A 24,524-nucleotide genomic window follows, 5' to 3' on the forward strand; every position below is an offset into this window, starting at 1 on the left:
AACACTAAAGCCTTGAATGTCTTACTGAGTAATTCAGCGTATTCCTAGAGCGTTATTACAACTAGTATTAACAAGCAAATATAAAAAAGGTAATTTTAAATTCTGTAACTTCAGATAACAAAAACCTTAACCTATAAGCTTAAGCAACTGCCCAAGCTTTACTCTTAAGAGACATTATCTCGGTCCATAATCATTCATTACATAGAAGGAACCCTTTCCTCATACTATTTCCTAAAGTCCTCTCTTTCCCAAAGTGGGTTTTTAAATTAATTTTAGGAACAAAATTCTAGGAACCCAAGAACAACAAAAAACATGCATTCCTTAGCAAGTAGACAATAATTTACCACTGTGACTTTGCAGCTGTAAAGGATGCCCTGTTTCTCAAACATGTAAGACAAGTTGGGAATTTACCCAGTGTAATGTTCACAGGCAAACAGAAGAGCTGGAACTAAGAGGGAAAGGAGGTAAAACACAAGTTCCTCTTTAAACCATTCTTACTACAATGGCTGTTCAGGGTGTTCCCATTCTTTTCCACTTGTTCCTGCTCAAATCTGCTATAAAATTATTCCTTACTCGTACCAACACATTTACTTACAGAGCCATCTTGAAAAAATGGTTCAATGAAATTATGCCTTTTAAAAAAAAACCTGAAAAACAAAAAAAAAAAACAGGCCCAAAAAAACCCTGCAACAGCACAACACAGAATCATAGAATCACACATGGGGCAGAGGTGGGGAGAGTTTTACAGAGATATGCTGCTCCTGAAACCTTCAGACACATCTGCATTAATGACATGGTTCAGATCAAGGCAATTCTGAAATCCATCCTCAGTTCACTAGGTTTTGTTGTTGGTTCTGTTGTTGGAACAGTTTTGATGCACAAAACAGGATTACATTCAGAAAAACATCTCTGGCAAGGTGGCTGGACTAAATGATCTTTAAAGGTCCCTTTCCAATCAAAACCATTCTATCAGATGTACTCCCAATGCTTACTGGGAACCCCAGGTTCTGAATTAATGGTTTGGACAGAAGTTTCTGTTATGCAGATACTACTTTCCATACAGCGGAGACACTTAGCTAAGGGAAATAGACTGATCCAGAAATCTTCCAAACCACATAATCATATAATCATTTAGGTAGGAAAAAGACCTTAAGATCAGAGTCCAACCGTTAACCTAGCACTACCAAGTGCACCACTAAACCATGTCCCCAAGCACTACACCTACACATCTTTTAAATACCTCCAGGGATGGTGACTCCACCAATTCCCTGATCAAGAAATCTCATCTATTTTTCTAACAACATGTAAACGTCACATCCCAATTCCTGTGCAACTGAGAAAAGGGGGGAATAATCAGGAAACAATTCATATCTGCATCTTCAAGGCTTCAAATCCTCTACACAGGAAACAAACATGAATGAATTTTGTCCAAGATGGAAGCAAGAACGTCTTCAGGTAACGGACCAGTTCCAAGATCCGCAAAGCTGCTCTGTAAACTGATGTATTAAGTCCTTACATAAAGTTTTTATGTTAAACAAACGTTAACTAGCAAATCCCTAAAGTTGTGGTATCTGGAAAAAAACTTTGCTACTCATCTTCTTACATCCTATTTCTGAAGTGTAAGCAATGTTTTTTAATCTATGATCTTCAAATTATATAAATGGAAGTATTTTTATCATCAGTGGGCTTAAATTAACTAAGCAGAAGTCTCCACATCCACTGGAAGTATTTTAGAAATCTAGAAAGCAGAACAGATAGAACATCGCTGATCCAGAAAAGATGAATCTATCCTTAGCAATCTTAGACTTGTATTGTGTAGAATATATTAGACATGTTTAAGATCAATTGCTTCCTATCAAAGTTTCTAACAGGCAGGGTTAACTGCTACTGACAAGATCTTCTAGGAGAAAAGGAAGCATCTTCCAGGCGAAAAGAAGAAACTTGAAACTTAGGAAGGTGGAAAGGTTTCAAGATACAAGTACAAAAACTCAAATGACCTGCACCTACCGTGTTTCAGGCTTTTTCTTGCATAAAAGCCATTTCCACTATAGCCGTCTTCCCTCCTTCCTCCTCTTGTTTATAGTCTTGTGGTTTTTTTAATTCCTTGTTTGGTGTTTTTCTCCCTTCCTCTTACCTGTGACAGCCTTTCCTGCTTGCTTTTGAACCTACTGCTGTTTATTTTTCACATACAAAGCCCACAACCATGAAAAAAAATCCCATATATTTACATCTTGAAATACATATCTCATATCCACTTGTAAATCCACATTTCCCTCCCTTCCTCAAAGCGGGTCTTTTTCATCAAGTCCCTAAATGGACTTCCAGACAATACTCCAAACTCAATCTATTTCAATACTGCTATGGTCCAAGTCTATCACACTTTTCTTAACATGCACTTTGCCCAAGAAAACAAAGGCACTACATTAAGGTAACAAATGCTTCTCATCCTCAACTAGTTGACCATCTGTGATAAAGCAATAATCATACCCCATGTCTAAGAGATCAACTAGCAATAGTGGGAATGTTGGTTTTAAAGATTAGGAACTGATTTCCTAAATTATTCAGACAGATATCCAAAGTATAATAGCAGATTTCAAATTCAGAAGTCAAATTTTGAATTCAGTTTCAAATTTAACACAAAACACCCACCTGTTAACATCCAACTTAAAGCCTGGATTCATACTGCTGTTTCCATAATACAATATGAAAGGTATTAATGCTTATGCAAAAATACATTTGGTAGTATATGACCAAAAAGAAAAGCTGTATCTGCTGAAACACAAGTTAAAACACCCCCAAACACATGTATTTTAATCAGCATACAGACAAGTTAAGAAATCATGAATTACCAAGGATCTATTGCACCTAGATTTTGAAATTACCCTAAGTAGTTTGAAGTTAAACCTGTAGCAAAGGTGGTGATTTGGCTTTTTTCCCCACTTTTAGCCTAACAGGGCAGAAGAGCACCAGTATATGTTTGAACCCGGAAGATTTTAAATTACTCATGTGAAAGCTTAAATTCTGTAGAATAGCAATTCCAGAAGACCATTTATGACTGCCCCATTTGGCTTTCAGCAATATCTGTTTACTGGCTAAATCAGGAGACAATATACTGCTATTTGCACAGAGATATACAACAAAAAGAGTTTTAATCAAACATTCTATTATTTACTTTCAGCTTTCAAGGAAATGTTGAGAATAACAACTTACCCGGATTATGATGAGTCACAGATTCTCCATTTTGAAATACATCTCCAGCCACGTTCATTCTACCAGGATTGAAAGGTCCTACACCAGTCTTGGTCTGTGAAGTCAAAGATGGGGTGTATGTTTGCATACTAGCACCGAAATTACTTGACTGCAGTCCGTTAGATACATCTCCCAAGTTGGCATTCTGCAGTGAGGTTACATGTGTAATCATTAAGTTCATGTCACGCCCTTCGGCATTTTCTAAATGACCATCACTCACAGAGCTCACAGCACCTGTTTCTAATGTAGTAACATTAGCAATCTGAATTTCAGAGTCTGGTTCTGTGGTTATACCACTATTACCTATTCCTGAATTTACCTTACTTCTTGAAAAACTGGAAGGTGAGAATTCCGTATCATTGGTTCTATTTTTACACTCTGGAAGTCTTCGTTCATTAAAACTGGAAGCATTCTTCTCCTGTCCTCGATTTGTTTCAATGTCTTCTTCATCATCAATAATAATAGTTTCACTTACACTCCCCTTTTGAGAATTTAAATCTTTTGGAGGAGAAAGCATTTTGCAATCATGCCCCTGAAGTTCTTCATTTTTTGATGTTGTAAAAGCAGCATTTCTTTGATCTGCTATCAGTGACGTAGAGTTTTGCGGAAGTTGTACAGGTTCAATAAAAACTACATCATCATCATCTTCTATAGGTGAGCTTTGAAATTTATTAGGCCTAGAAACTAAAGAACTTGGTGGGCCTCCAAATGTATTTCCTACATTTGCAAGACCTGCTGACATGGTGGTATTCCCTAGCAGACCAGGAGTATGTTCAGAAAGTCCTAATCCTCCCAGAGGACTCGTGTCCATTCCAGATCTGCTGTTTAAAGAAAAAAATAAAGCAAGAAAAAACATCCAACTTCAGAGTAGAGATATAACTTTCCAGTAACAGTTCTTAAACACACTATTGTTAACAGTTCCAGCTTTTCCTTTGGTTTCTTACTAGATGATCTTTAAGGTCCCTTCCAACCCAAATCATTCCATTATTCTTCCTGAGATCACACAGAGAAAATACAGTTTCTCTATGCTCTTCTCTGAGCCTCTTAACATTCATTTACTTTCTAATCCTACATTAGCAAAAAAAAAATACTGCCATCACCAACATTTCCCAGACATTAGGTACACATCATTATTTAGCAATACATACAAAGGGAATGTATAAGGTATGTGGGAATACATGTCTATACACATATATAAGAAACATTTTTTCATATTTATTGCATGATCCCAATTTCTCAGCCTCTTTCCCACCTGTATATGCACACAATGATGCTGTAACACTGCTTTTACTAATCTGCAAAGCAAGACCAAAAGGTAGACATGCAGAAAGAAAACTTGAATTCCTATTAAATTTCATTCTATTAGAAATACACAGAATAAGACTGAAGCACACATCCAAGTGCCTAACAACAAAGAAAAAAAAAAAGAAAGAAATGTTGTTCTGCATAACAACTTTGAAATCCTACTGATTTTCCTCCAGCCCCACACTGACAAAGCTCCTTAGGTGGCCCAGTACAACTGGAGCACAGAAGTAAGCAAGAGAGATATGGAACACATGATGAGAAGAGATACATTACTGAGCAGCAGAAGGTGCACAGCAACCTCTCATTACCAGACACTACCACAGGCAGCTCATTTGACAGCCTTAGTATCTCCTATTCCACTGCAGCTTTCAACAACTTAATCTCTCTCATTTTTTTTTTTTTTTTAACAGCAAGTGATGCTTCTTCAGGCTCCTTCCCAGCAGCTACTTTGCCTGGGGCTTACTGTTTGCTTTTAGTCATTGTTCAGTTTGGGGAATCTGTTCTTTATAATTGTCCATGCTACCATGAATGTAAAGGAAAATATAAAAGGCAACCTCAATATGGAATTTCTGTACCTGTAGTTCCAAACCAGTATATAACAGGTGCTAAAGGACCTTAAGATCAAAAAAAAAACTGTACTAAACCAGTAAGCTAAACTGATCTTGATATAAACAAGAAAAAACAGATGTAATTCATTATAATTTGGCTAAGTTTTGGGAGCACACACTAATGTGTGACATCAGTGAGTTTCTGCAAACTAGAAAGTTTTCTATGCTTTTTTATAAATCCTCAATAAAGGAAGGTAAAGAGAGAATGTAGGAATATCCTGCTCACCAATACTTACCCATCCAGAAATCCACTGCAGTCTGTTTACCTTAGTAAGTTGCTTCAAGAGCTTTTATTTTCTTCCTGTGAGGAATCTGCTCTTCTTGTATCGATTTGCTGCCCTCCACAAAAGCAGGGCGTTCTGAAACTGGGTTAAAACAAACATTAGATATCCAAAATAGTTTCTACATCTCAAACCTTTCCCACCAATTGTTCATTAAACTTTCTTCTAAACAGTTTACGTTCAAACCTGACTTTTAGCACTATCATCCTACAATCCTACATCCTAGAGAATACTAGTCTATACAATCACTGCAATGAGTAAAGCAGCAACAATACTGTTTCTTTGAGATTTTCCATTCTGTCACATCACATTTCCAGAATCTTATGCCTGATGCTTTATAGACAGATAGTAAAAGTACCAATATTTGGCAAGAGACAGACATACCTACAATTAAGTAATCAAACACCACAATTAAGAAGTGTATCTGTAATAGAATATTAAGGAAATAAATGTTTCAGGTAAACTGAGCTACTGAGAAAAGAAACCTTAGCAGACACATTTATTTGCTTTTTATCACAACAACCTCCTTGATGCTTATAGCAGAATATACCATGCTAAAATAAAGATATAAGGAAAATTACAGGACCTCCATTATAAACCAGGCTTACAATGCAATATAAACCTTACATTGCTAATAATTTTCAAATAGCATATGCGCACTGCAATGATATTTATCACAGACTCAGGCATTCATAGCTTACATTAAGACACGATCATTCACAAGAGACTGAAAATGTTCACAGTTCAAGCCTATATTTATTCTTCAGGATTTATAACAATCATTAGGTTTCTCAGACTTGGCAACATTTTTTAAATAGAGTACAACTTCTATGCATTTACAGAATTACTCAAACCGTCTTGTCCATTAACTGAGTAGGAGCGGGGGGGGGGAGAGAATGTGTGCATCGGGTCATAAACTGGAGACAACATGACCAAAAGCAAAGCTCTGAACCAGATTAATCCTAGAAGAGAGGCAACCACCTTTTAATTCCTTCCTAAGTTAGCTTCACAGACAAATGCCATCACGTAATAGCATTTGAACTGCAGTAAAGGTAACATTCACTTTGAATGAAAGAGATTTTCTTGAGGAAAAAAAAAACAAAAAAAAACAACAAAACCACAAACATGTATTATCAATGCAGTTGGCTCATACATCCCTGAAAATCAGTCTGCTATAATGAAGATTAACTTAATCCAATATTCTCTTTTACGTATCTTATTCTTCCCTCTAGGGCTGAATAATTCAAACTTAGATTGCTCTACATGTCAGCCTTTGCTACAAAGAACTACTTCATTCACTGATTCTTAAAATTTCCCAGGCTTATTCCATGTATTTTCTTTCTCTAGAATGAAAAAAGAATTACAAGCACATAAAGCTTTTAACAAAAGAGTTTTAAATACACCTGAACAGATGGGAGCAAAGAAGAAATGAAACTATGCCAAGACTGTATCTTATGCCTAACTCAAACCCATGCTATGCCTATTTTTACAGATCCTTACATGACAGACAAACTTGGGGTGATTTACAGTACATGCATGTAATATGTAACAAAGGTTAAGACCAAAACGTATCTTCTTGCGTATTTTTTCCAACAAAAGCTCTTAAAAAGGTTCTAATGGCCTGTTTTGGTAGGTATGACAAAAATAAGACAAATTTATGTGCAAGCTGTTGGTCTACAGTCATAAATAAAATCTGCATATTTTCCCTCTCAAGTGTTATTTCTTACCAATGCTAAACTCAAAAAGGGAATTGCCAAGAAAATCATTAAAAAAAAAAAAATTGCAAATTTGGGTAATTTGTTTTCCTAAAAATGCTAGTACCGAGGAGTAAAACAAAAAATACATTGGCAATGTCACAGTCACTATTTCTAAATGGAAAACTACCAAAAAGGAAGTACCTACAGAGTTAAAAGAATAGGTTTAGAATGAGTAACTAGGAAAAATCTTACACTTCTCAACTGGTAACAGCAAAAGATGCTTAATAACACAATTGCTACAAACCTGTAAGATTGTAGACTGATCACTGGATGAATTGCTGAGACTGAAAAATAACACAAACAAAACAAAAACTGGTGAGACCTAGTCTGCACAAAATGCACATTCAATAGCGCTGCAGAATGAGCTCAAGGCTTTATGGTAGCACACAGACTCCAAGAGGAGTGTGACCAGCAGGTCAAAGGAGGTGATCATGCGCCTCCTCTCGTGAGACCTCACTTGGAGTCTTGTGTGCAGTTCTGGTGTCCTCAACAGAAAAAGGACATGGAACTGTTGGAACAGGTCCAGAGGAGGGCCACAAGGATGATCAGGGGACTGGAGCACCTCCCATATGAAGACAGGCTGAGAAAGTTGGGGCTGTTCAGCCTGGAGAAGAGAAGGCTGCGTGGAGACCTCATAGCAGCCTTCCAGTATCTGAAGGGGGCCTTACAAGGATGCTGGGCAGGGACTCTTCATTAGGGACTGTAGCGATAAGACAAGGGGTAATGGGTTAAAACTTAAACAGGGGAAGTTTAGATTGGATGTAAGGAGGAAGTTCTTGACTGTAAGGGTGGTGAGGCACTGGAATGGGTTGCCCAGGGAAGTTGTGAATGCTCCATCCCTGGCAGTGTTCAAGGCCAGGTTGGATGAAGCCTTGGGTGACATGGTTTAGTGTGAGGTGTCCCTGCCCATGGCAGAGGGGGGGAGACCTAGATGATCTTAAGGTCCTTTCCAACCCTAACTATTCTATGATTCTATTTGAACAAGATGCCTTCCCTACTTCATATATGTAACCCTTGAAAAGCAGAGGTTCATGAAACCCTTTAGAACACAGTTTATTACAACTGATTTGAAGACTGGCTTGGGGAGAAAATGTGTTTGGAATGCAGATAGAACATATTTATAGAACTGTCTTTGTTTCCACCTCCTGTAGAAGTAAAAACGAAGTGTAGTACTTTGTAATGTATGTGACCCCAAAATTTCTTGCATTTCATTGTTGGCTTCTATACTGCCCTGCCACACAAACCTTGTAGTCTCTGCCTTGTAGTCTCCATCCCTGGAGGTGTTCAAGGCCAGGTTTGCCAGAGCCTTGGGTGACATGGTTTAGTGTGAGGTGTCCCTGCCCATGGCAGGGGGGTTGGAACTAGATGATCTTAAGGTCCTTTCCAACCCTAACTATTCTATGGTTCTATCCTCTTAAAGTGGCCTACATCACTCATCTATGAAAATCTTTATGCTGAAATAAATTACAATGCCATAACTACATTCAAGGACTCACTGCTGGAAAAAATGAAAGGCAAAATGCAGCTGCTTCTCTAGGAGGATAGCAAATACTACAGCTTTTATGACAGACAGCTAGGTAATGCTCCATAGGCCAAGTCTTAACTTCACTGTTTAACGATAAAGAGTTTTAAATTTATCATGAATAACAGAAATTGAGGGGTGTGTATGTACCCAGGAAAAAAAAAAAGGCAACTCCACTTAAAAAAAAAAAAAAGAAAATAGAATTTAAAAGTCTCGGTATACCAAGTGCCATTAATAACACCTGGGATAAAGGTGACATAAGAACATCATCATGGTTACATACACGTGACACAAAGTCACAAAAATCAAAAGGAGTCACTGAAAAACAACCAAAACTAGAGTTCCACCAACACAGGGTGCTTGAAACAGACATACAAAGTAGGACAAAATAGCATGTACAAGTGCTTCCATATAAAGGCTAGAAGCTTAGAAACAAAACGGGAAAGCCTGAACGACTGCTTTTGGGAGAATACATAACTGAGACATCTTCAAAACTGAAAATATGATCAAAATACAGCAGACAGTAATATACTAAGGTACAAGTCCAGGGCTTTGATTTGCCTCAGCAAAAGAACATTGCTTTCTGCTAGGAAAGCACTGTATCCTAACTAAATTATTTACCTCAACAGGTACTGTGCTACACTTGAATTCCATATCCAAACTACAAGAAATAGCATTTTAATGGTACATTATTACATAACAGTGACAGGACATGTGAGATAAGCGGAATGACAGAGACCGCAAAGTACTAACTGAAGATTTTGACTATTGTTGTGCACTGAATGATGGAGACATTCTCATAACACAGCCAACTGCAACCAGCTAGGAGACTAACCAAAGAAAAACCAACTCCTGGTCTAATTCTGAGCAACACAATACAGTTTAAGATTTAATTATCCAGACAGCACTCCAGAAGAACATATTTAAATTCCCAAGGGAATTAAAAAAAAAAAAATAAAATATTACCTCAATATTTCATTTCAAAAAGGAGAACAACATGCAAGGAACTCAATTAAAAGGAAACAAAATGGAGCAGCGAGACAAAAATATTCTCAAGAGCATGGATACCATTTAAAATTTTACCATATTAAGTATACAACCAATTCAAAAAGACCCCCCAAGAAAAACATGAAGACTACTATAAGGAAGTCTGAGCTATGAAGATGTTGGAATTGTAGTAGTGGAAAGTTTCATGTACATTTGCCCTGTTCTTTACCTTTTCATAGGCATGGTTCAAGACAGGCTACTGAGCTGTCAGAGCAAAGGTTTGTCCAAAATGCCAATTCTTGCAAATTTCACAAACTGGAACATTTTTGTAATGAAACAGAATATCCAAGAAGCCAAAACCACAGTAGAAAACACAGAAAAAAACCTCTGTGCATTGATGTTCATTGAGGAAAATATCAGAGAACACATCTAAGCTCTCTTTCTAGCGGTCATGTCAGAGGGGAAGTGTCATAGCAAACTGCTAACAGAAGATTTTAGAACAAATCATGAAGGCCACATGGCAGTCACTTAAGATTTCTAAAGACAGTCAGCACTCTTCTATTTCAATATCTGTAATCAATTACTTCAAGAGAGGGTCAATAACCATCACCCAAATAATTACAGTCTACAATCCTATCTCATCACTAAACAAATTGATAGAAACTACAGCTAAATAAATATACAAAAGACAAAAATGTACAGGGAGAGAATTACTATGTCTTTTGCAGAAGAGGCAGTGCCTCACAGGACTATTGGAGAGACTTTTTGAAAGGTTCGTATACCTGTTGACCAACGCTGATTAAACTGGCATATAGCACATAAGACTTCCAAAAGGCCTTCGAACACATTCCTCACTAGACTGCAGTGGAAGATGGAAGATGGTTAAGTCTACAAGGAAAATAAAACACATAGAAGATGAGTGCTTATTTGTGTGTTGTAAAAAGGCAGCCAGTGAAATAATTAAGCAGCTTTAATAATCTATTATGCAGGAAAACTTTTTTTCTTCATTATGGAGTCACTGCTGTAGAAGGCTACAAAGGCCTGAAATGCAACCAGGTCAAATATGGATCAGGCAAGCATGAAAATAAATGTTCTCATGACTGTTAAACATAGTGGTCCAAAGGCAGCTCTGCAAAAGTTCTTAGCCAGCCAGCTACTGAGAACCACAATACACCTACGGGGGGGGAGGAGGGGGTGGGGGTAGGAAACAAACCACACTATAGCTGCCAGGTTTCTATTCTTAGACGTCACTGATGCAAATGCAAACAGGTTACCGAACTGTCTGCTAACCTAGTAGAGCAATTAATCTTGCCAATAGAGGAATATTATTATTCTTACATGCAGAAGACTTGTCACTAGCCTCATGGAAGCTTTACCCACTTACCCAAAATCCAAATTTTGGCCTATGACTTCCAGGTTCATTTCAGCTGGGGGTAAGAGTCAACACTTAGGCAAAATAACCAGGTAAGAGGCTAATCTGAATGCATCTCAATGTTCTGTGATCAATGTTTTAATGAGTTCCTCACCCTGACATTTATTTGACCGTAACATCAGTTAACCCCTTAATCCAGCTACTTCCAAGAGTTCTTATCCTTATTACAGAAAGTCACTTTTTATCACTTAACTTTTCAGAACTCTGATGATCAAAAACTCAGGCTATTGTGAAGACTTTATGCAGCTGTCAAGCAGCTCTCTCGCTTAATAGTATGCTGTAATGTGTTAACTACAACTCGGGAACAGTCATTCCCTAAACAATCAAATGCGACTACCTACTTGGCCTCTTGGAGTATGAGCTATCAACTGAACCCCAGTGATTAACAATGTATGCCACAGTTCACCCCCAAAGCAAAGTAAACCACTCCAATTAAAATCACCTTTAAGTAGCTCTTTTACATTGCAACTAATGCAGTCTAACAGCCCAACTATGCCCACACATAAGAACTGAAAAGCTCTAGAAATGGAAAAGTAATCCAGTATTTTTAAAGTGCTGCAATTTAAGCCAGGTTTAAACTCAATCTGAATGCTGCTACTGCAGCCCCATCTCAATTTGAGTAGTGAATAACATATACTGTGTATGGACAGACACCTACCTATGTGAGTAGGACTCCATGTTGTAAGGGTGGTGTTTGTAAGGCCCTTCTGGGTCATCAGATATATAACTCTTACCACACACAACCACACAATAAAACCATTTTTGTTAAACATTCTTACTATAAATATTCAGCATTTTTTCCTGGTGGTGGGTTTTTGGTTTCAGTTTTTTTCCTCTTTATATCCCTCCTGAGGAATATCTAGTCATTGATTCTGGTACTCTATGTTCATATATATGGTAGCTCTTATTTACTGTCAACTTTCCCATCTGACTTAACTAAACTTTTAACACTTCTGAAGGTCCACCTAGTTATCAGGTCCACAGACTCATTTTGTTACACTATCATGTGGCGCAGCTGTTTCTGCAACCACACACATAATCAGGCAAAAGTTGATCCATCTACTAGATTTTCCTGCTGGAGTTCCTTTCCAGCCACATCAGTTCCCCAGTAGAAAAATTTCTGTGTAACACCACTAACAGCTGTGCCTGAACATAACAGGGTTAGTGCTGCAGCTCTTAACTTCAGTGTAGAGATCATTTTAGTAGACACAATAGTTGTGACAAGCCAAGAGGCACAGAGAGAACTGCACTACCCTGACAGCAAATTCTGCATTAAAACACTCCAAAATGCACATACTAACTTAAAAGGAAGCAAGCAGAGACAGACTGAATATTAAAACACATGTCTATCCCCTCATCACAATCAGTAAGATACCTGAAACGTGTTAAGCAAACCCGACATACTACATTACAGCCACAACAGCACAACTATTTCATCAGTTTACCAGCTTTACACACAAATGTTGCTAACAAGTTCAACAAATACTTGCATACTTTGGGCTAAGCTCAAGCGCAAGTATTCACAATATCAAAGTAAAAGAAGGAGCGGTCTTAAAATACAAACTCATTATAAATATTAATCAAGAGTCTCAATAAAATACGACACTAACCCATCAACATATCTACATAGCTGTTTTTTCAGAACACAGTTAAGCATTTCAGAACACAGTTAAGAGCCTTCAGGAACAATATACCAAGTTTATGTCTACAAATCTAATCTGTCCGATGCTGGAGCACCATCACTGCAAAAGCCTGAGACCTCATTACTTCAGCCTAGAGACACTACTCCAGAATTTATTTTTCAGTAGGTTTGGAGCAGCTTCAAATTTCATTCTTTCCTCAGATTTTCAAAGGAACTGTATGGACTGAAGAAATTAGCTTAATGAAAGTAATTACGTAACACCCAAAATGTGTTTGCCACATAGATGTCAGGGAATTAAAGAGGACATACACGAAGACCTGTAATCTAGCAAAGACACAGCTAAGAAGAGTAAGAAGGCAAGATCTACATAATGGAAGAAGTATCTTGAAGCAGCTGAGTCAGTAAACTTCGGCTTTATTCAGAAGTGAGTATTTCAAAACTGAAACTAAAGCTGAAAACATGCAAACTTCAGTATCACCCGAGCACCTTATCTGCACTTGCAGTCACCTGTATTATATATGAATGCTAACATCTGGTTTCCAACTGATATCTCCAGGAACAGTTTAATACCTTAACACAGCCTCTTCTTTAAGTCTTCCTACTCAACCAGAGCCAAGAAGTGCTCTTCTGTATGCATGAACAGAATCACAATTCAGGGTCAATCTCAAATTTTATTCTATTCAGGGTCAATCTCGAATGCAAGTGTATCCACACCAAGCATACTACAAGATTACTCATAGGCGAATAGGCAGCACTTGGCATAGCAGTTCATGGCAAATTGGAATCATTATGTGGACTAACTAAGCCTAAGTTTAGGGCAGCCAGACCAGTATGTACCTTCCTCCTTAAACACACACTTCCAAAGTATTTCATGGCTGTTTAATCATGAAAAAGGTGCTGATCAGCAGCCTGTGCCAGTGCCTAACCACCCTCATAGTGAAGAATTTTTTTTCCTATTATCTAATCTAGCCTCTTTCATTTTAACACCATTCCCCTTTGTCCTGTCACTACAAGCCCATAAAAAAAAGTCCCTCTCCAGCTCTCTTGTAAGCTCCCTTTAGGTACTGGAAGCTGCTCTAAGATCTTCCCAGAGCCTTTTCTTCTCCAGGCTGAATAAACCCAACTTTCTCACTCTGTCTCCATAGGAGAGATGCTCCAGCCCTCTGATGATCCTTCATGGCCTCTTCTGGACTCGCCTGAGCAGGTCCACATCCCTCTTGTGCTGGGGGCCTCAGAGCTGAATGTAGGACTGCAGGTGAGGTCTCATGATAGAGGAGTAGAAGGGGAGAATCACATCCCTCAACCTGCTGGTCACGCTGCTGGGGGTACACCCATGACATGGCTGGTTTATGGGCTGCAAGTCCACACTGCCGGCTCATGCTGAGCTTTTCATGAACTAACACCCCAAATCCTCCCTCTCAGGACTGCTCTCAATCCAGCCTCCACACAGCCTGTACCTGTGCTTCAAACTGCTCTGTTAACTAATGTATTACAGCAAACGCTACAAGTTTAGTATAGCTACTAATAACAAAAGGCTCTAAACTAAGCAAATATTCTAGTTCTCAATCTTTCATAATGGGTATAGTTGCATTGGTTATACTTTTGATACAACTATATCATGATTATAGTGACTATACTGTAAGCACCTAACATAACACAAGCAGCATACATCCTTCAAATTTGTAAAGTTACTAGAAACTGGGGTACAGCCAGTCATAAACCAATCAAACATGAAAAAACAACCAGAAATAGAAAAAAGAGAAATCTCAAGTGTAAGGATGAGACTTACTAGATTTAATACATCCTGTAGAACCTACATATCTAGAAACTGAGGAATTTATTAACCACAGTAATGCCAATTCTGTGAAGAAGTTAACCTTCCCTGTAAAGTACACCCTAAAAAGTCAGTATATTTGAGATAATTTTAAGAAGCTATTTTTAAACAGTATTTCATGCAGTTACATTTTATTAGTAATTTTACCCAAACAGGACAAATTCTTATTTTTGTGTTTTGGGGGACAGAAAGCATTCAAATTAACTTACAGTAAGTAAAGCACTGCATATCAGTGGAGACCATGTGCCTAGTCACTACATGGTATCAGACTTAGCCTAAACACTGCAAGTTTAATAGAACAGCTGATGTTGGAAGAGACCTCTGGATATCACCTTATCAAAATCCACCCCAGCTCAGAGCAGTGACAAACTAGAAATGAGTTTCACTTTTGAAGTTATGTCAGCTTTCAATATCTATAAGGATACAAATTTACTAGCCCCTCTGCTAAACTTCACCCTCTTCCACTGTTTGATTATCTTAGCTATTCAGAACTTCCCTTGCTGCAACTTATACCTACTACCTGCTATCCTAACAATGCACATCCCCAAGAAGAACCTGGCTTCATCTTCTCTATACTTTCGCATTAATTAGTTGAAGACTGCAGTAACATGTCCCTCCAGCCTTCTCTTTAGACTAATCACACGCATCCCTCTCGGCTTTTCCTTTTCATTGCTCCAGCCCTCTAAGCCAGTGGCTCTCCACTAGGCTCAATGCAGTATATCCGTATCTTTATTATAATGGCATCTACCCAAAACTGGACTAAACACTGCAGATGTGGTCTACCAAGTACCAAACAGTGAGGAACAATCACCTCCCTCAAACTGCTGGCTACAGTCCTGCTGAATTCAGCCCAGTATGCTGCTTCCATTCACCTCTGCAAAGGTCCATTATTCATGATCAACCTGCTGCCCAGCAGGACTACCTTAAGTTGCTTTGCATCCTATCAGTGCCTAGCATATACTATTCCCCATGCATTTTGGAAACAAAGACAATTTATTAATTGTCAACAAGGACTTTAAATGCTATTCTTCGCTACTGCTTCCTCTTGTTTGGTTAGGGTTTTTCAAATTTTTTATTTTAAACTAATATACAGTCTACATTCATATACCTACAGCGCATGAAACAAGTTAACTGTGCACAGGTAACTGGTAACTACCATGCCTAATGGCACATTCCCGGTTTCAAAGTGTCTGAGTGCACAAATCTTTTTAACTAATACTTTTTTGCATCTACTTAGAAGAGCAAAAATTGTCATGCCATAGTTTGTAAATGAACAATTACTTTGCAGATAGACCATTTTCATTGTCTTCAACACTAACCAACATCACTTAGTAGCCTCAACCAGATTCTTCATCCCCAAGAAACACTCAAGTATCACCTAACAACCTAGTATTTCTGGTCCAGTATGGACAAGCTTCTTCAACACAGTTTACCTGCAGTGACTAGCATTCAATGCATCTAGTAATTCAGAACAAGGAAAAACAAATATAATAAAGTATGTGACTACTATGCTACATACAGGTGGAAAATCCATGTAGACTATGACCAAGTAAACAACTGAAGATGTAGTATAACAAAGCAAAGAAAAATCTTAACATTGCAAACAAAATAATATAAAAAAAGGCAGAGAAAATTAAAAAGCAGCCACAAAATAGTTGAAGTTCTATGCTGAGGTAGGGTTGACAGAAAATGGAATCCAAGGCAAGAATTGATATGGTCAGCAAGGCAAGTTCAATAGGTTTTCACAGCTGCAGCTGAGGGCTGGCTGCAAGCTACATTATGCAATCAAGACTCCAGCTTACTGAACTAATTTTAAAAAGGTAGCTTTATCTTTAAACAAGATGCATACTGTGTTTGCTAAGGCTGTAGTTCCACATAAATAAACCACGTGCAGTCTAGGACAGGACTACCATGGTTTTGAATTCCCACTCCCACTTTCTTTATCACAACTCTTTCTCCCTTTCTCCCTGTTTACAGCCGGTCTGTCATGGCAGCTAACAAGGTAGAAAGATGAAATACAAAAAACACAGCAAACATCCAACACCTACACATCCCCTCCCTAAAAAAAAAAAAAAAAAAAATCATTCTGATGATTCACAGGGCTAAAGTAACTCCAAAAAAAAAGGCTAGTGCTGGTAACAAAGAAGAGAGGATAACAACAATTCCAAATCAGGTTGGTTTAAACAGTCATGCAAGGAAGCAGGTATGCTTATTTGAATTTAATCCCATGGAAAATATACTATACTGAATTTGTTCTAAGCCAGTATTTTGTCTTTTGAGTCCAAATCTGCAACTAAAGACTTGCAGAACAAAGTGTATTTGAAGCCCCTGCCTCCCCAGTCTGCTTAACTTTGCTAACTTTTCAAATCCTCTTTAAACTTCCAACTCTCAGTTATCCTAACTGCTCAAAGGCTACACACTGTTCCCTGCCTGAATTTGTATCGCTTACGCAATAATCAGTACTCACAAATTAAACCTTCAATATTAGGGGGGTGGGAAAAGCAATCTAACATGTTATTGGGTGCACAGTCTCTTGTAGACCAGGATTAAGTCACACCCTAATCTATTCTCTTCTAGTTGAGGAATAGACTTAATTTCTACAGTCTGTTAATAGAAAGCATGTTTTCTACTTGTCCTTAAAGCATTGTTAGGTCTTCTCCAAACTCTCCAATTCTTTTCAATTATTAAAAAATGCTGGACTTCATTCAGCTCATAATTGCTGTACTATACACAGTTATTAGTCAGACCACCTCAGTATTTCTATTTGTTAATTCTCTGGATAGAAGCATACATAATGATGGCTAACAGTGACAATGGCAATAATTCCAAGATATATCCAACATTTGTGTCTGTAAAAACCAACAAACCTTTGCTGTGCTCCCCATTTTCTGTCACTTTTAGACTGCAGTTATTTATTACATGTATGACAGAACTTCATACCTGGGCTTTCTAGATATGTCTTGGCTTATTTAATGAGGCACCACACACCAGAACAAAACTTCAACTTCCAAATGAGCATTTTTCAAAGCAATACAACCACCACAAGCAAAGCTAAATGAACAGCACCCTCACCACCTAAAACTAGTGCACACAGAAATGCTATTGCTATTAATTCAAAACACACCTAGTAAATTCTTCCAGCTTCACAACAATTAACTGTATATAGGATGGTATATTTATTACCAATTCTTGCTCAAAGAAAATGATGACGTTATTTCAGGTATAACAGAACACTAGGTCCTCTTCCCACTTCCACATACACATTTAAAAAAAAAAAAAGAAGAGGGGAAAAAAAAAAGACACTGATGCCACACCCATACATTGCAACTCTTATCACAAGCTCCTAGGAGCCAAAGTTATGGACGACATTATGCTAGCCACTGTACAAACACAGAATAAGATTGTTCAAAGAGCAAACAACCTAAACATAAGGGACAACAGATGGAGAGAGACAAAAGGGAGAATACAAGGAAACAGCACCACCATAAACAACAGTTAGAATTAGTTCTTGTTCTAAGGATGGTGTGTGCTCAGTCCCAGGGCAACAGGAAAGGTGGTGGTCTGGCTTTGTTTTCAGCAGGCTTTATTTCCTTAAGTTAACTTCTTTTGCATGACTATGTTGCAAACTGTTAAAGAGTACACACAGGGAACTTCACCATGCATGAGTAGCATCACCGGAGAATGAACAAAAGTGTGTAACTACCCATGATGTCACTTCCTAAACAGCACTCAAAATCTCATTAACAACAAAAAAGACAGACAATATCCTTCACAGCAAAACCCCAACTTTAATTAAAGGCAAGTAACCTGTTATTTTTACAACCATAAAATACATGAAGCAGAAAGACCAGTCAGTCAAAGCAGAAGACAAGGAAACCACTCTTGTTCAGGATTCTTAACCCTTATCATCAAAGCAGAATCATTTTTACCACAACTGTAAGAAAAAGTGTTACCACAAGATACAGAGATTAAAGGTGAGGCATTAGATTTAGTCATGTGATTTATTAACACAACTAACAAACAATTAAAAGTTTAATACAAGGAAGAAAGCTGCAGTCTGCTAGAAGAGTAGTGCATGCTGTGCCAAAAAGAAGGGCTAGGTTAGGAGCTTAAACCAAAGATCTCGTGACAATGCTGTCCACAAGTGACAGACCGCATGGAGGTTTCTCCTTCTGGGTGATAAGGACTGCCTTTGTAATAGCAGCCTGAGCTGAAGGTCAGACATCCACAAAAAGAAGTCAGAAGCACACACTGAGATTTAGCTGGTATAGAGGCAGCAAGTCCAGAAAAGAGACTTGAAGGTCATCCATACATAGATGATAGCTGAATTTATGAATGAGATTAACAAAATAACTTCTAGAGAAATGTAATGTAGTACTAGGGGTAAATGCCAAACAGGAGAGGTCTGACATGAATCTAAAAGAAAAGGAACTCCAGAAAGGACAATTTTCATCAAGGTTAAATTTTCAAGGGGGGGGGGGGGGGGAGTTACATCATGAATGGGCTTTTGTTTAGAGTTCAGGACTTTTATATACCAAAGGGCCTAAAGGAACACAACATGCATATATGCTTCCAACAGAAGTCTGCAGGAGGAAAACAAACAGGTCCACGTTTCTAAGAGTGACTGTGAGCCATAATAGGCCTAAATTAGAAAATGGTACACAGTTACTCTACGGGTTATGCCCTATTTTACCATCTTCCTCCAATGCCATCTTTCACACATCCAGAGAACTGAGGAAACTTCACGTAGAAACCAACATGAATTCTTCCACAGTGACACTGTCCTCTCTTAATGATCTGCTTTATTTGCTGGCCCCACAAAGTTAGACTGGTGGGCTATGGTGCAAGTATCTAAGCAACTGTTCTATCAGTGAACAGTGTATGACCAAGTGTACATCACTGCTTTGCACAATCTATTGAGCAGAGGAAATAAACAATATCCTGCTTAGCATGTGTCATTAAGTACTAAAAGTAATGGAGTAGGGACTGTTCCTTGACAGACTTTGGTACAGCACTTGGTACACAGATATATGTATTAAAGCTTTTAGAAGTTACAATGATACAAACTGAAGGGTTCTTACAGTCTTACAAGAGTTAAGGAAAAAAGTTCATGAACCTTCATGTACAGCTCAGAATGCCTAATTCATTGATTTTAGATAAAAAAAGTAATATATTAAGTGTTAAGTATTTGACAAACCCAAAAACATCCTTTCTGCACAACAGCAATGCATGATTAAGTAGTCTCATCTCAGACAAACAAAGGAAACAAAAGAACCAACACAACCCTCTTGTGCTACAAAGGCTCAGTAGGGTTGGGGAGAGCAGTGGTAATGCCCAAGCACATTTCAAACCATTACTGCAGCTACTCTGTTCACAGCACCAAATACTTGCTTCTGCACCTCTGCCTCGGTGATGAACCCCTGCAACCCCCTCAGATTATTCTCCAGTGACTGACGGTGGAAGGAGCATGAGAGGAAGTTACGGTCAAAGTAGCTCCAAAAGGTTGAGAAAAACAGAAAAACATGGAATGCTTAAGAATCAGGACAAACTTACAAAGCATAAATACCCTCTGAACACAGAATAGTTTGAAAAAGACATTGGTGGCAATTGGTCAGTTGACCACAAAATTGTATAATCCATTATGCTAGTAAAATCTGAGTTTGTGGTCTGTATTATAACCACTGATTGGAATAATTTTGTTCTCATAGCAAACTGGAGTAAGAAAACAAGTTTCATCATTGAATCCATGAGATGCTTCAGGTGAAAGCTTGAGAACCACTCAGTGGACAGTTATGATCTAACCTGTCTTGAGGACAGCTATTGATCTTATCTATTGCAACTGCTGATGTTCTCATCCATACAGACATACAATCTTACTTTTCTCCGTGTTTGAGTCCTACTGAACTCCAGTGGCAGAGTTTCACAGAATAAATAGGACTTTTGTCTTAAAAATGGTAATTTCTGGAAGTTCACAGAAGATAAAAGCCTTAAATTGCTAAAATAAGTATAAATAAGCGACATTAAAATAATAAAATCTTTTAGGTTGGAAAAAGACATTTAAGATCATGGAGTCCAACCATACACCCAGCTATGGCCAAATCCACCATAAAATCATGTCCCTAAGCACCACACCTACATGCCTTTTAAGCACCCCCAAAGATGGTGACTACACTACTTCCCTGGGCAGGCTCTTCCAATGCTTGACAACCCTTTGGTGATGAAAGTTTTCCTAGTACCCAATCTAAACCTCCCATGGAGCAACCTGAGGACATTTCCTCTTGTCCTATTGCTTGTTACCTGTGCGAAGAGACCAACCCTCACCTTGCTACATCCTCCTTCCATATAGAGAGCAAAAAGCTCTTCCATGAGCCTCCTTTTCTCCAGGCTGAACAACCCCAGTTCCCGCAGACATTCCTCATAGGACTTGTGCTACAGAACCTTCACCAGCTTCATTGCCCTGCTCTGGACCTACTCCAGCACCTCCAAGTCTTTCTTGTAGGGAGGGGCCCAGAACTGAACACAGGACACAGTCTCACCAGCACCAGGTACAGGGGCACAATCCCTTCCTAGTCCTGCTGGCCACACACTTTCTGGTACAAAACAGGATATCTTGGCCTCCTGGGCATACTGCTGGCTCATACTCAGCCAAGCCAACCAGAACAACAATGCATGCTTCTTAGCTATCGCAGTGGGAGTAAGAGATGGAGATCCACATAGCAGTAAGACAGAAGTCTTGCTGACGTATTAAAAATCAGGGAAGCACCTGAGAAGTCGCATAGGAATTAGGACTTCTCCCCAGAAAAGGCAGCAGGTTAAACAGCTCAACTGAAGTGAACATAAACCAACGCGTGCAGTACTGGCAACAAACGGGAGGAGCTGGAAGCCATTATGCAGCTGGAAAACAATACAAAACCAGTACAGCCCAATGTTAACTGAAGAGCACATGCCACATAACTACATTCCGTAAGTCTCACACTGCTTCTTTCCACTTAAAATTTCTCTTAGAAATACAAAACATTCTGACAGACTTAGAGATCTTGGTCCAAAATGAAGACTTCTAATGCTAGCACCTAAATTGAGCAAATCATTCATATACGGAGTTAGCACCTACTGCCAATCCCATTTGCCAGCAGCATGTAGGGCTGGCTACAAGTATGGAAGAAAAGTGAGGTTTCCTCTTAACTGTAATCTCTCAGAAACCCAGTTATCCTCCTGGAGCATTCACCTAGTAAGTTTAAATCACTGAAAGCAAGATAAAGTTAAAAAATGTTAAAAAAAAAGAAAAATCAAATGTTAAGTTAAACAACATTCAGCTGACTACAAAACTCATGTAGCACACAGGGCTTTTAAAAGCCGCATGAGGCAAGTATGATCTCAAACTTCTTGGAAGGGACAGCTTACTAGTTTTTTGAACTCTTCTGAATTTCAAGTTTCAATCCCTTTCCACAGGTAGGTTAAATTCACTATTATTTGTGATGCACCTGTATTCTGTAAATAAGAAACACTTCTTCAGGAACAGTGGATTTTCCATTAATAACAATATTTGATACAAATTCTTCACAGAACTCCTCAACCTGCTTTTGCTGCAGAGTATATCAATTGGTTGCAAACTGACACAAGATGACAGAACTTCAGAAATTCTGTATTTAGTCTCAAGACCAAAATGAAAGCTACTGTAATAATGCAGTATTACTCATGATGACCAATAACTGCTCATGATGCTGCTGGAGAAAAAAAAACAAAACACCTTAAAGCCAGCAAAAATCTGAAAGAAGTTGTACCAGTTTTGGTCCCACATTCCTCCATATACTTGAATAAGTTCTGCAGAAGACAAAGAAACTTGCTTTCACTTTTTCACTGGCATTTTTACATTCTTGCTAATGGAAATCCCTCTTGGCATATTACTCCAGGATAAGAAACAGTAGAATGCAATCAGATATTTGTGTGAAAAAGGATTAATAATAATGCAAACCAAATTTAGTAGATATTCTGATCAAGATAGTCTTTCACTTTTTAAAAAAGTTATTTAGTTTAACTACCTAATAATGTCCCACCACCACCTTTATGTCACAAATTGTGGAAGTTCGATTCCTAGAACTGATGTTGCAGCAGTCAGCACCAAATATATTCCTTCAGGCAACAGCATGGCTTATCACAAGCCACAGGGTACACTTTTTACCTCCAGTCATGTGCTGGAGAAAAGGCTGTACCACCACAGTTGGAGGATAATGTGCCATCTACTAGGATGGTTTTGTACAAGACATTAGCGTAATTCACAAAACCAGCTGGCAACTGCTTATTGAGGTTTACTGAATCTTATCTATACAGCTGTTCTTGGCAGTATCCTCATCTTTTCACAGGCAGCCACACAAAGCCACAATAATTTTTTCAAACCAGCTCCAGTACACATCCTTTTCAACTCCAAACACAACAGCCTCCCTTCCAAAGCATTATTTGCCTTGATCACACTTAGAAGTAACTTTTTCAACATGAAGAATCAGAAAAAGCAAAACAGCTGCTAGACTGGAACATATAATGAATCAGAAGTAAAATTAGATGGCACCCTTATATCAAAGACATAGTAAGAGTTAAAAAATTTAAAATTACAGTAGGAAGCCAAGGTTTAGAACAGATCACTTTATTAATGACAACAGGCCATACAAACTCTTAGTGTCTTTCATGAGGTTTGTAATTTTAGCAGCTCAGAATGATTCCAAATCTGATGCCTTCCTCCCAAGCAGTGAGGTTTTGCAGAGAACCACTGATTCTTTGTAAATGTAAGCTACCAAAAAGTGACAAAGGAAGTTGCAAGCTATGCAAATCTGGGAAATTACTATGTCGAATGTCAAGGAGGAAGGAAAAAGTAAAGGAAAAATTTCAAGATGCAAGTGGTGTGGAAGACTACACCACCTGAATCACTCCACTGCCCAAGCAAAGAACCCCAAGCGCAAAAGGCGCTACCTCACTGTTTGTTCTCTGGCTGCATGTTACCACTAGACCCAACTGCATTTCCCACCACAGCTGCCACCTCTCAGCCCACAGCCCCTGGAACCTCTCCCCATGTAAGCACACACCATATCACTTTTCCCTCTGCTGCACCACTTGGTGATTTCAGGATCCTCCATGCAAAAAGAAAAATAGAATTATTAAACAAGGCACAAGCCAGAGACAAATCACACCCAATCCTAGACAGGAGTTGCTAATCCACCTCTCTTCAGCCAACCTAACACCCAACAGAGATCACAACCTGCTCTGAAAATCCCACAGAGGTACACCAAAAATGCGCACTAATAAAAAGCTGTTTCCCCAGAGACCTCCAGCTTTTTGGGGAAGGGGCAAAGCAGATGTCTGAAGCCCAGTTAAGCACACAAACTGCCAATGGTGCCCAACAACATCACCTGAGCAAATCTACGGCTGTGAGGAATCAGCATGAACACAAAGAAAGATGCTAGACTACACTCTGAGAACTGTCGGGCAATATTAAACCCCTCAAACCTCATCTTTGCTTCAAGATATGCAGGACACGAGATTAGAGAAACGGGGGGGGGGGGATGTAAAGATGGCTAAAGATGTCTCATCACGGATTTTAATACACGCTCCAAAACTCTAGAGGGCATCCGAAATATGCCCTCCCCCCTCCCTCCTGAGCTGGGTAACGCGAGCAGAGGCAGCAGCCCGTCGTCTGCTTGCCGGAGTTGGTATTGCAGGAGCGATGTCTGCAGCAGCAGCGCCCACCCCGAGAAGGAGCCGCCTCACAGCCATTACCGGGGCTTTGCCCCAGGGCAGCAACTGCTGGACCCAAGAATTTCTTCACCCAACCCCAGAGACTCCTCCTTCTACCCCTGCCCCCGGGGAACATGAGGGAAGGTGGATCAAGCCCTCCCTAAGAAGGTCTAGCAGAGGCAAA

General features: G+C 38.9%; 1 protein-coding gene across 14 annotated transcripts in view; it reads right to left on the minus strand.

Moving 5' to 3' along the window:
* The window catches only part of ZMYM2 (zinc finger MYM-type containing 2), an 86,884-nt gene that overhangs the window by 60,850 nt on the left and 1,510 nt on the right, over positions 1-24,524 (minus strand). For 4 of the 14 annotated variants that reach the window (XM_062615267.1, XM_062615255.1, XM_062615258.1 and 1 more), the window contains exons 3-5: positions 7,445-7,484; positions 5,399-5,527; positions 3,211-4,067 (exon numbers count right to left, since the gene is read on the minus strand). In XM_062615267.1, coding sequence (XP_062471251.1) covers positions 3,211-4,060 — 850 coding nt within the window. In that variant the 5' untranslated portion in view covers positions 4,061-4,067; positions 5,399-5,527; positions 7,445-7,484. Of the gene's footprint in view, positions 1-3,210; positions 4,071-5,398; positions 5,528-7,444; positions 7,485-21,380; positions 21,512-24,524 lie in introns of all 14 variants that reach the window. The other 10 variants (XM_062615256.1, XM_062615263.1, XM_062615260.1 and 7 more) reach the window with 9 other exon arrangements.

This window comes from Pezoporus occidentalis, unplaced genomic scaffold (genome assembly GCF_034315485.1).
Source record: "Pezoporus occidentalis ecotype Australia unplaced genomic scaffold, CSIRO_AGI_Poc_V1 ctg18, whole genome shotgun sequence".
Classification (NCBI taxonomy): Eukaryota; Metazoa; Chordata; class Aves; order Psittaciformes; family Psittacidae; genus Pezoporus; species Pezoporus occidentalis.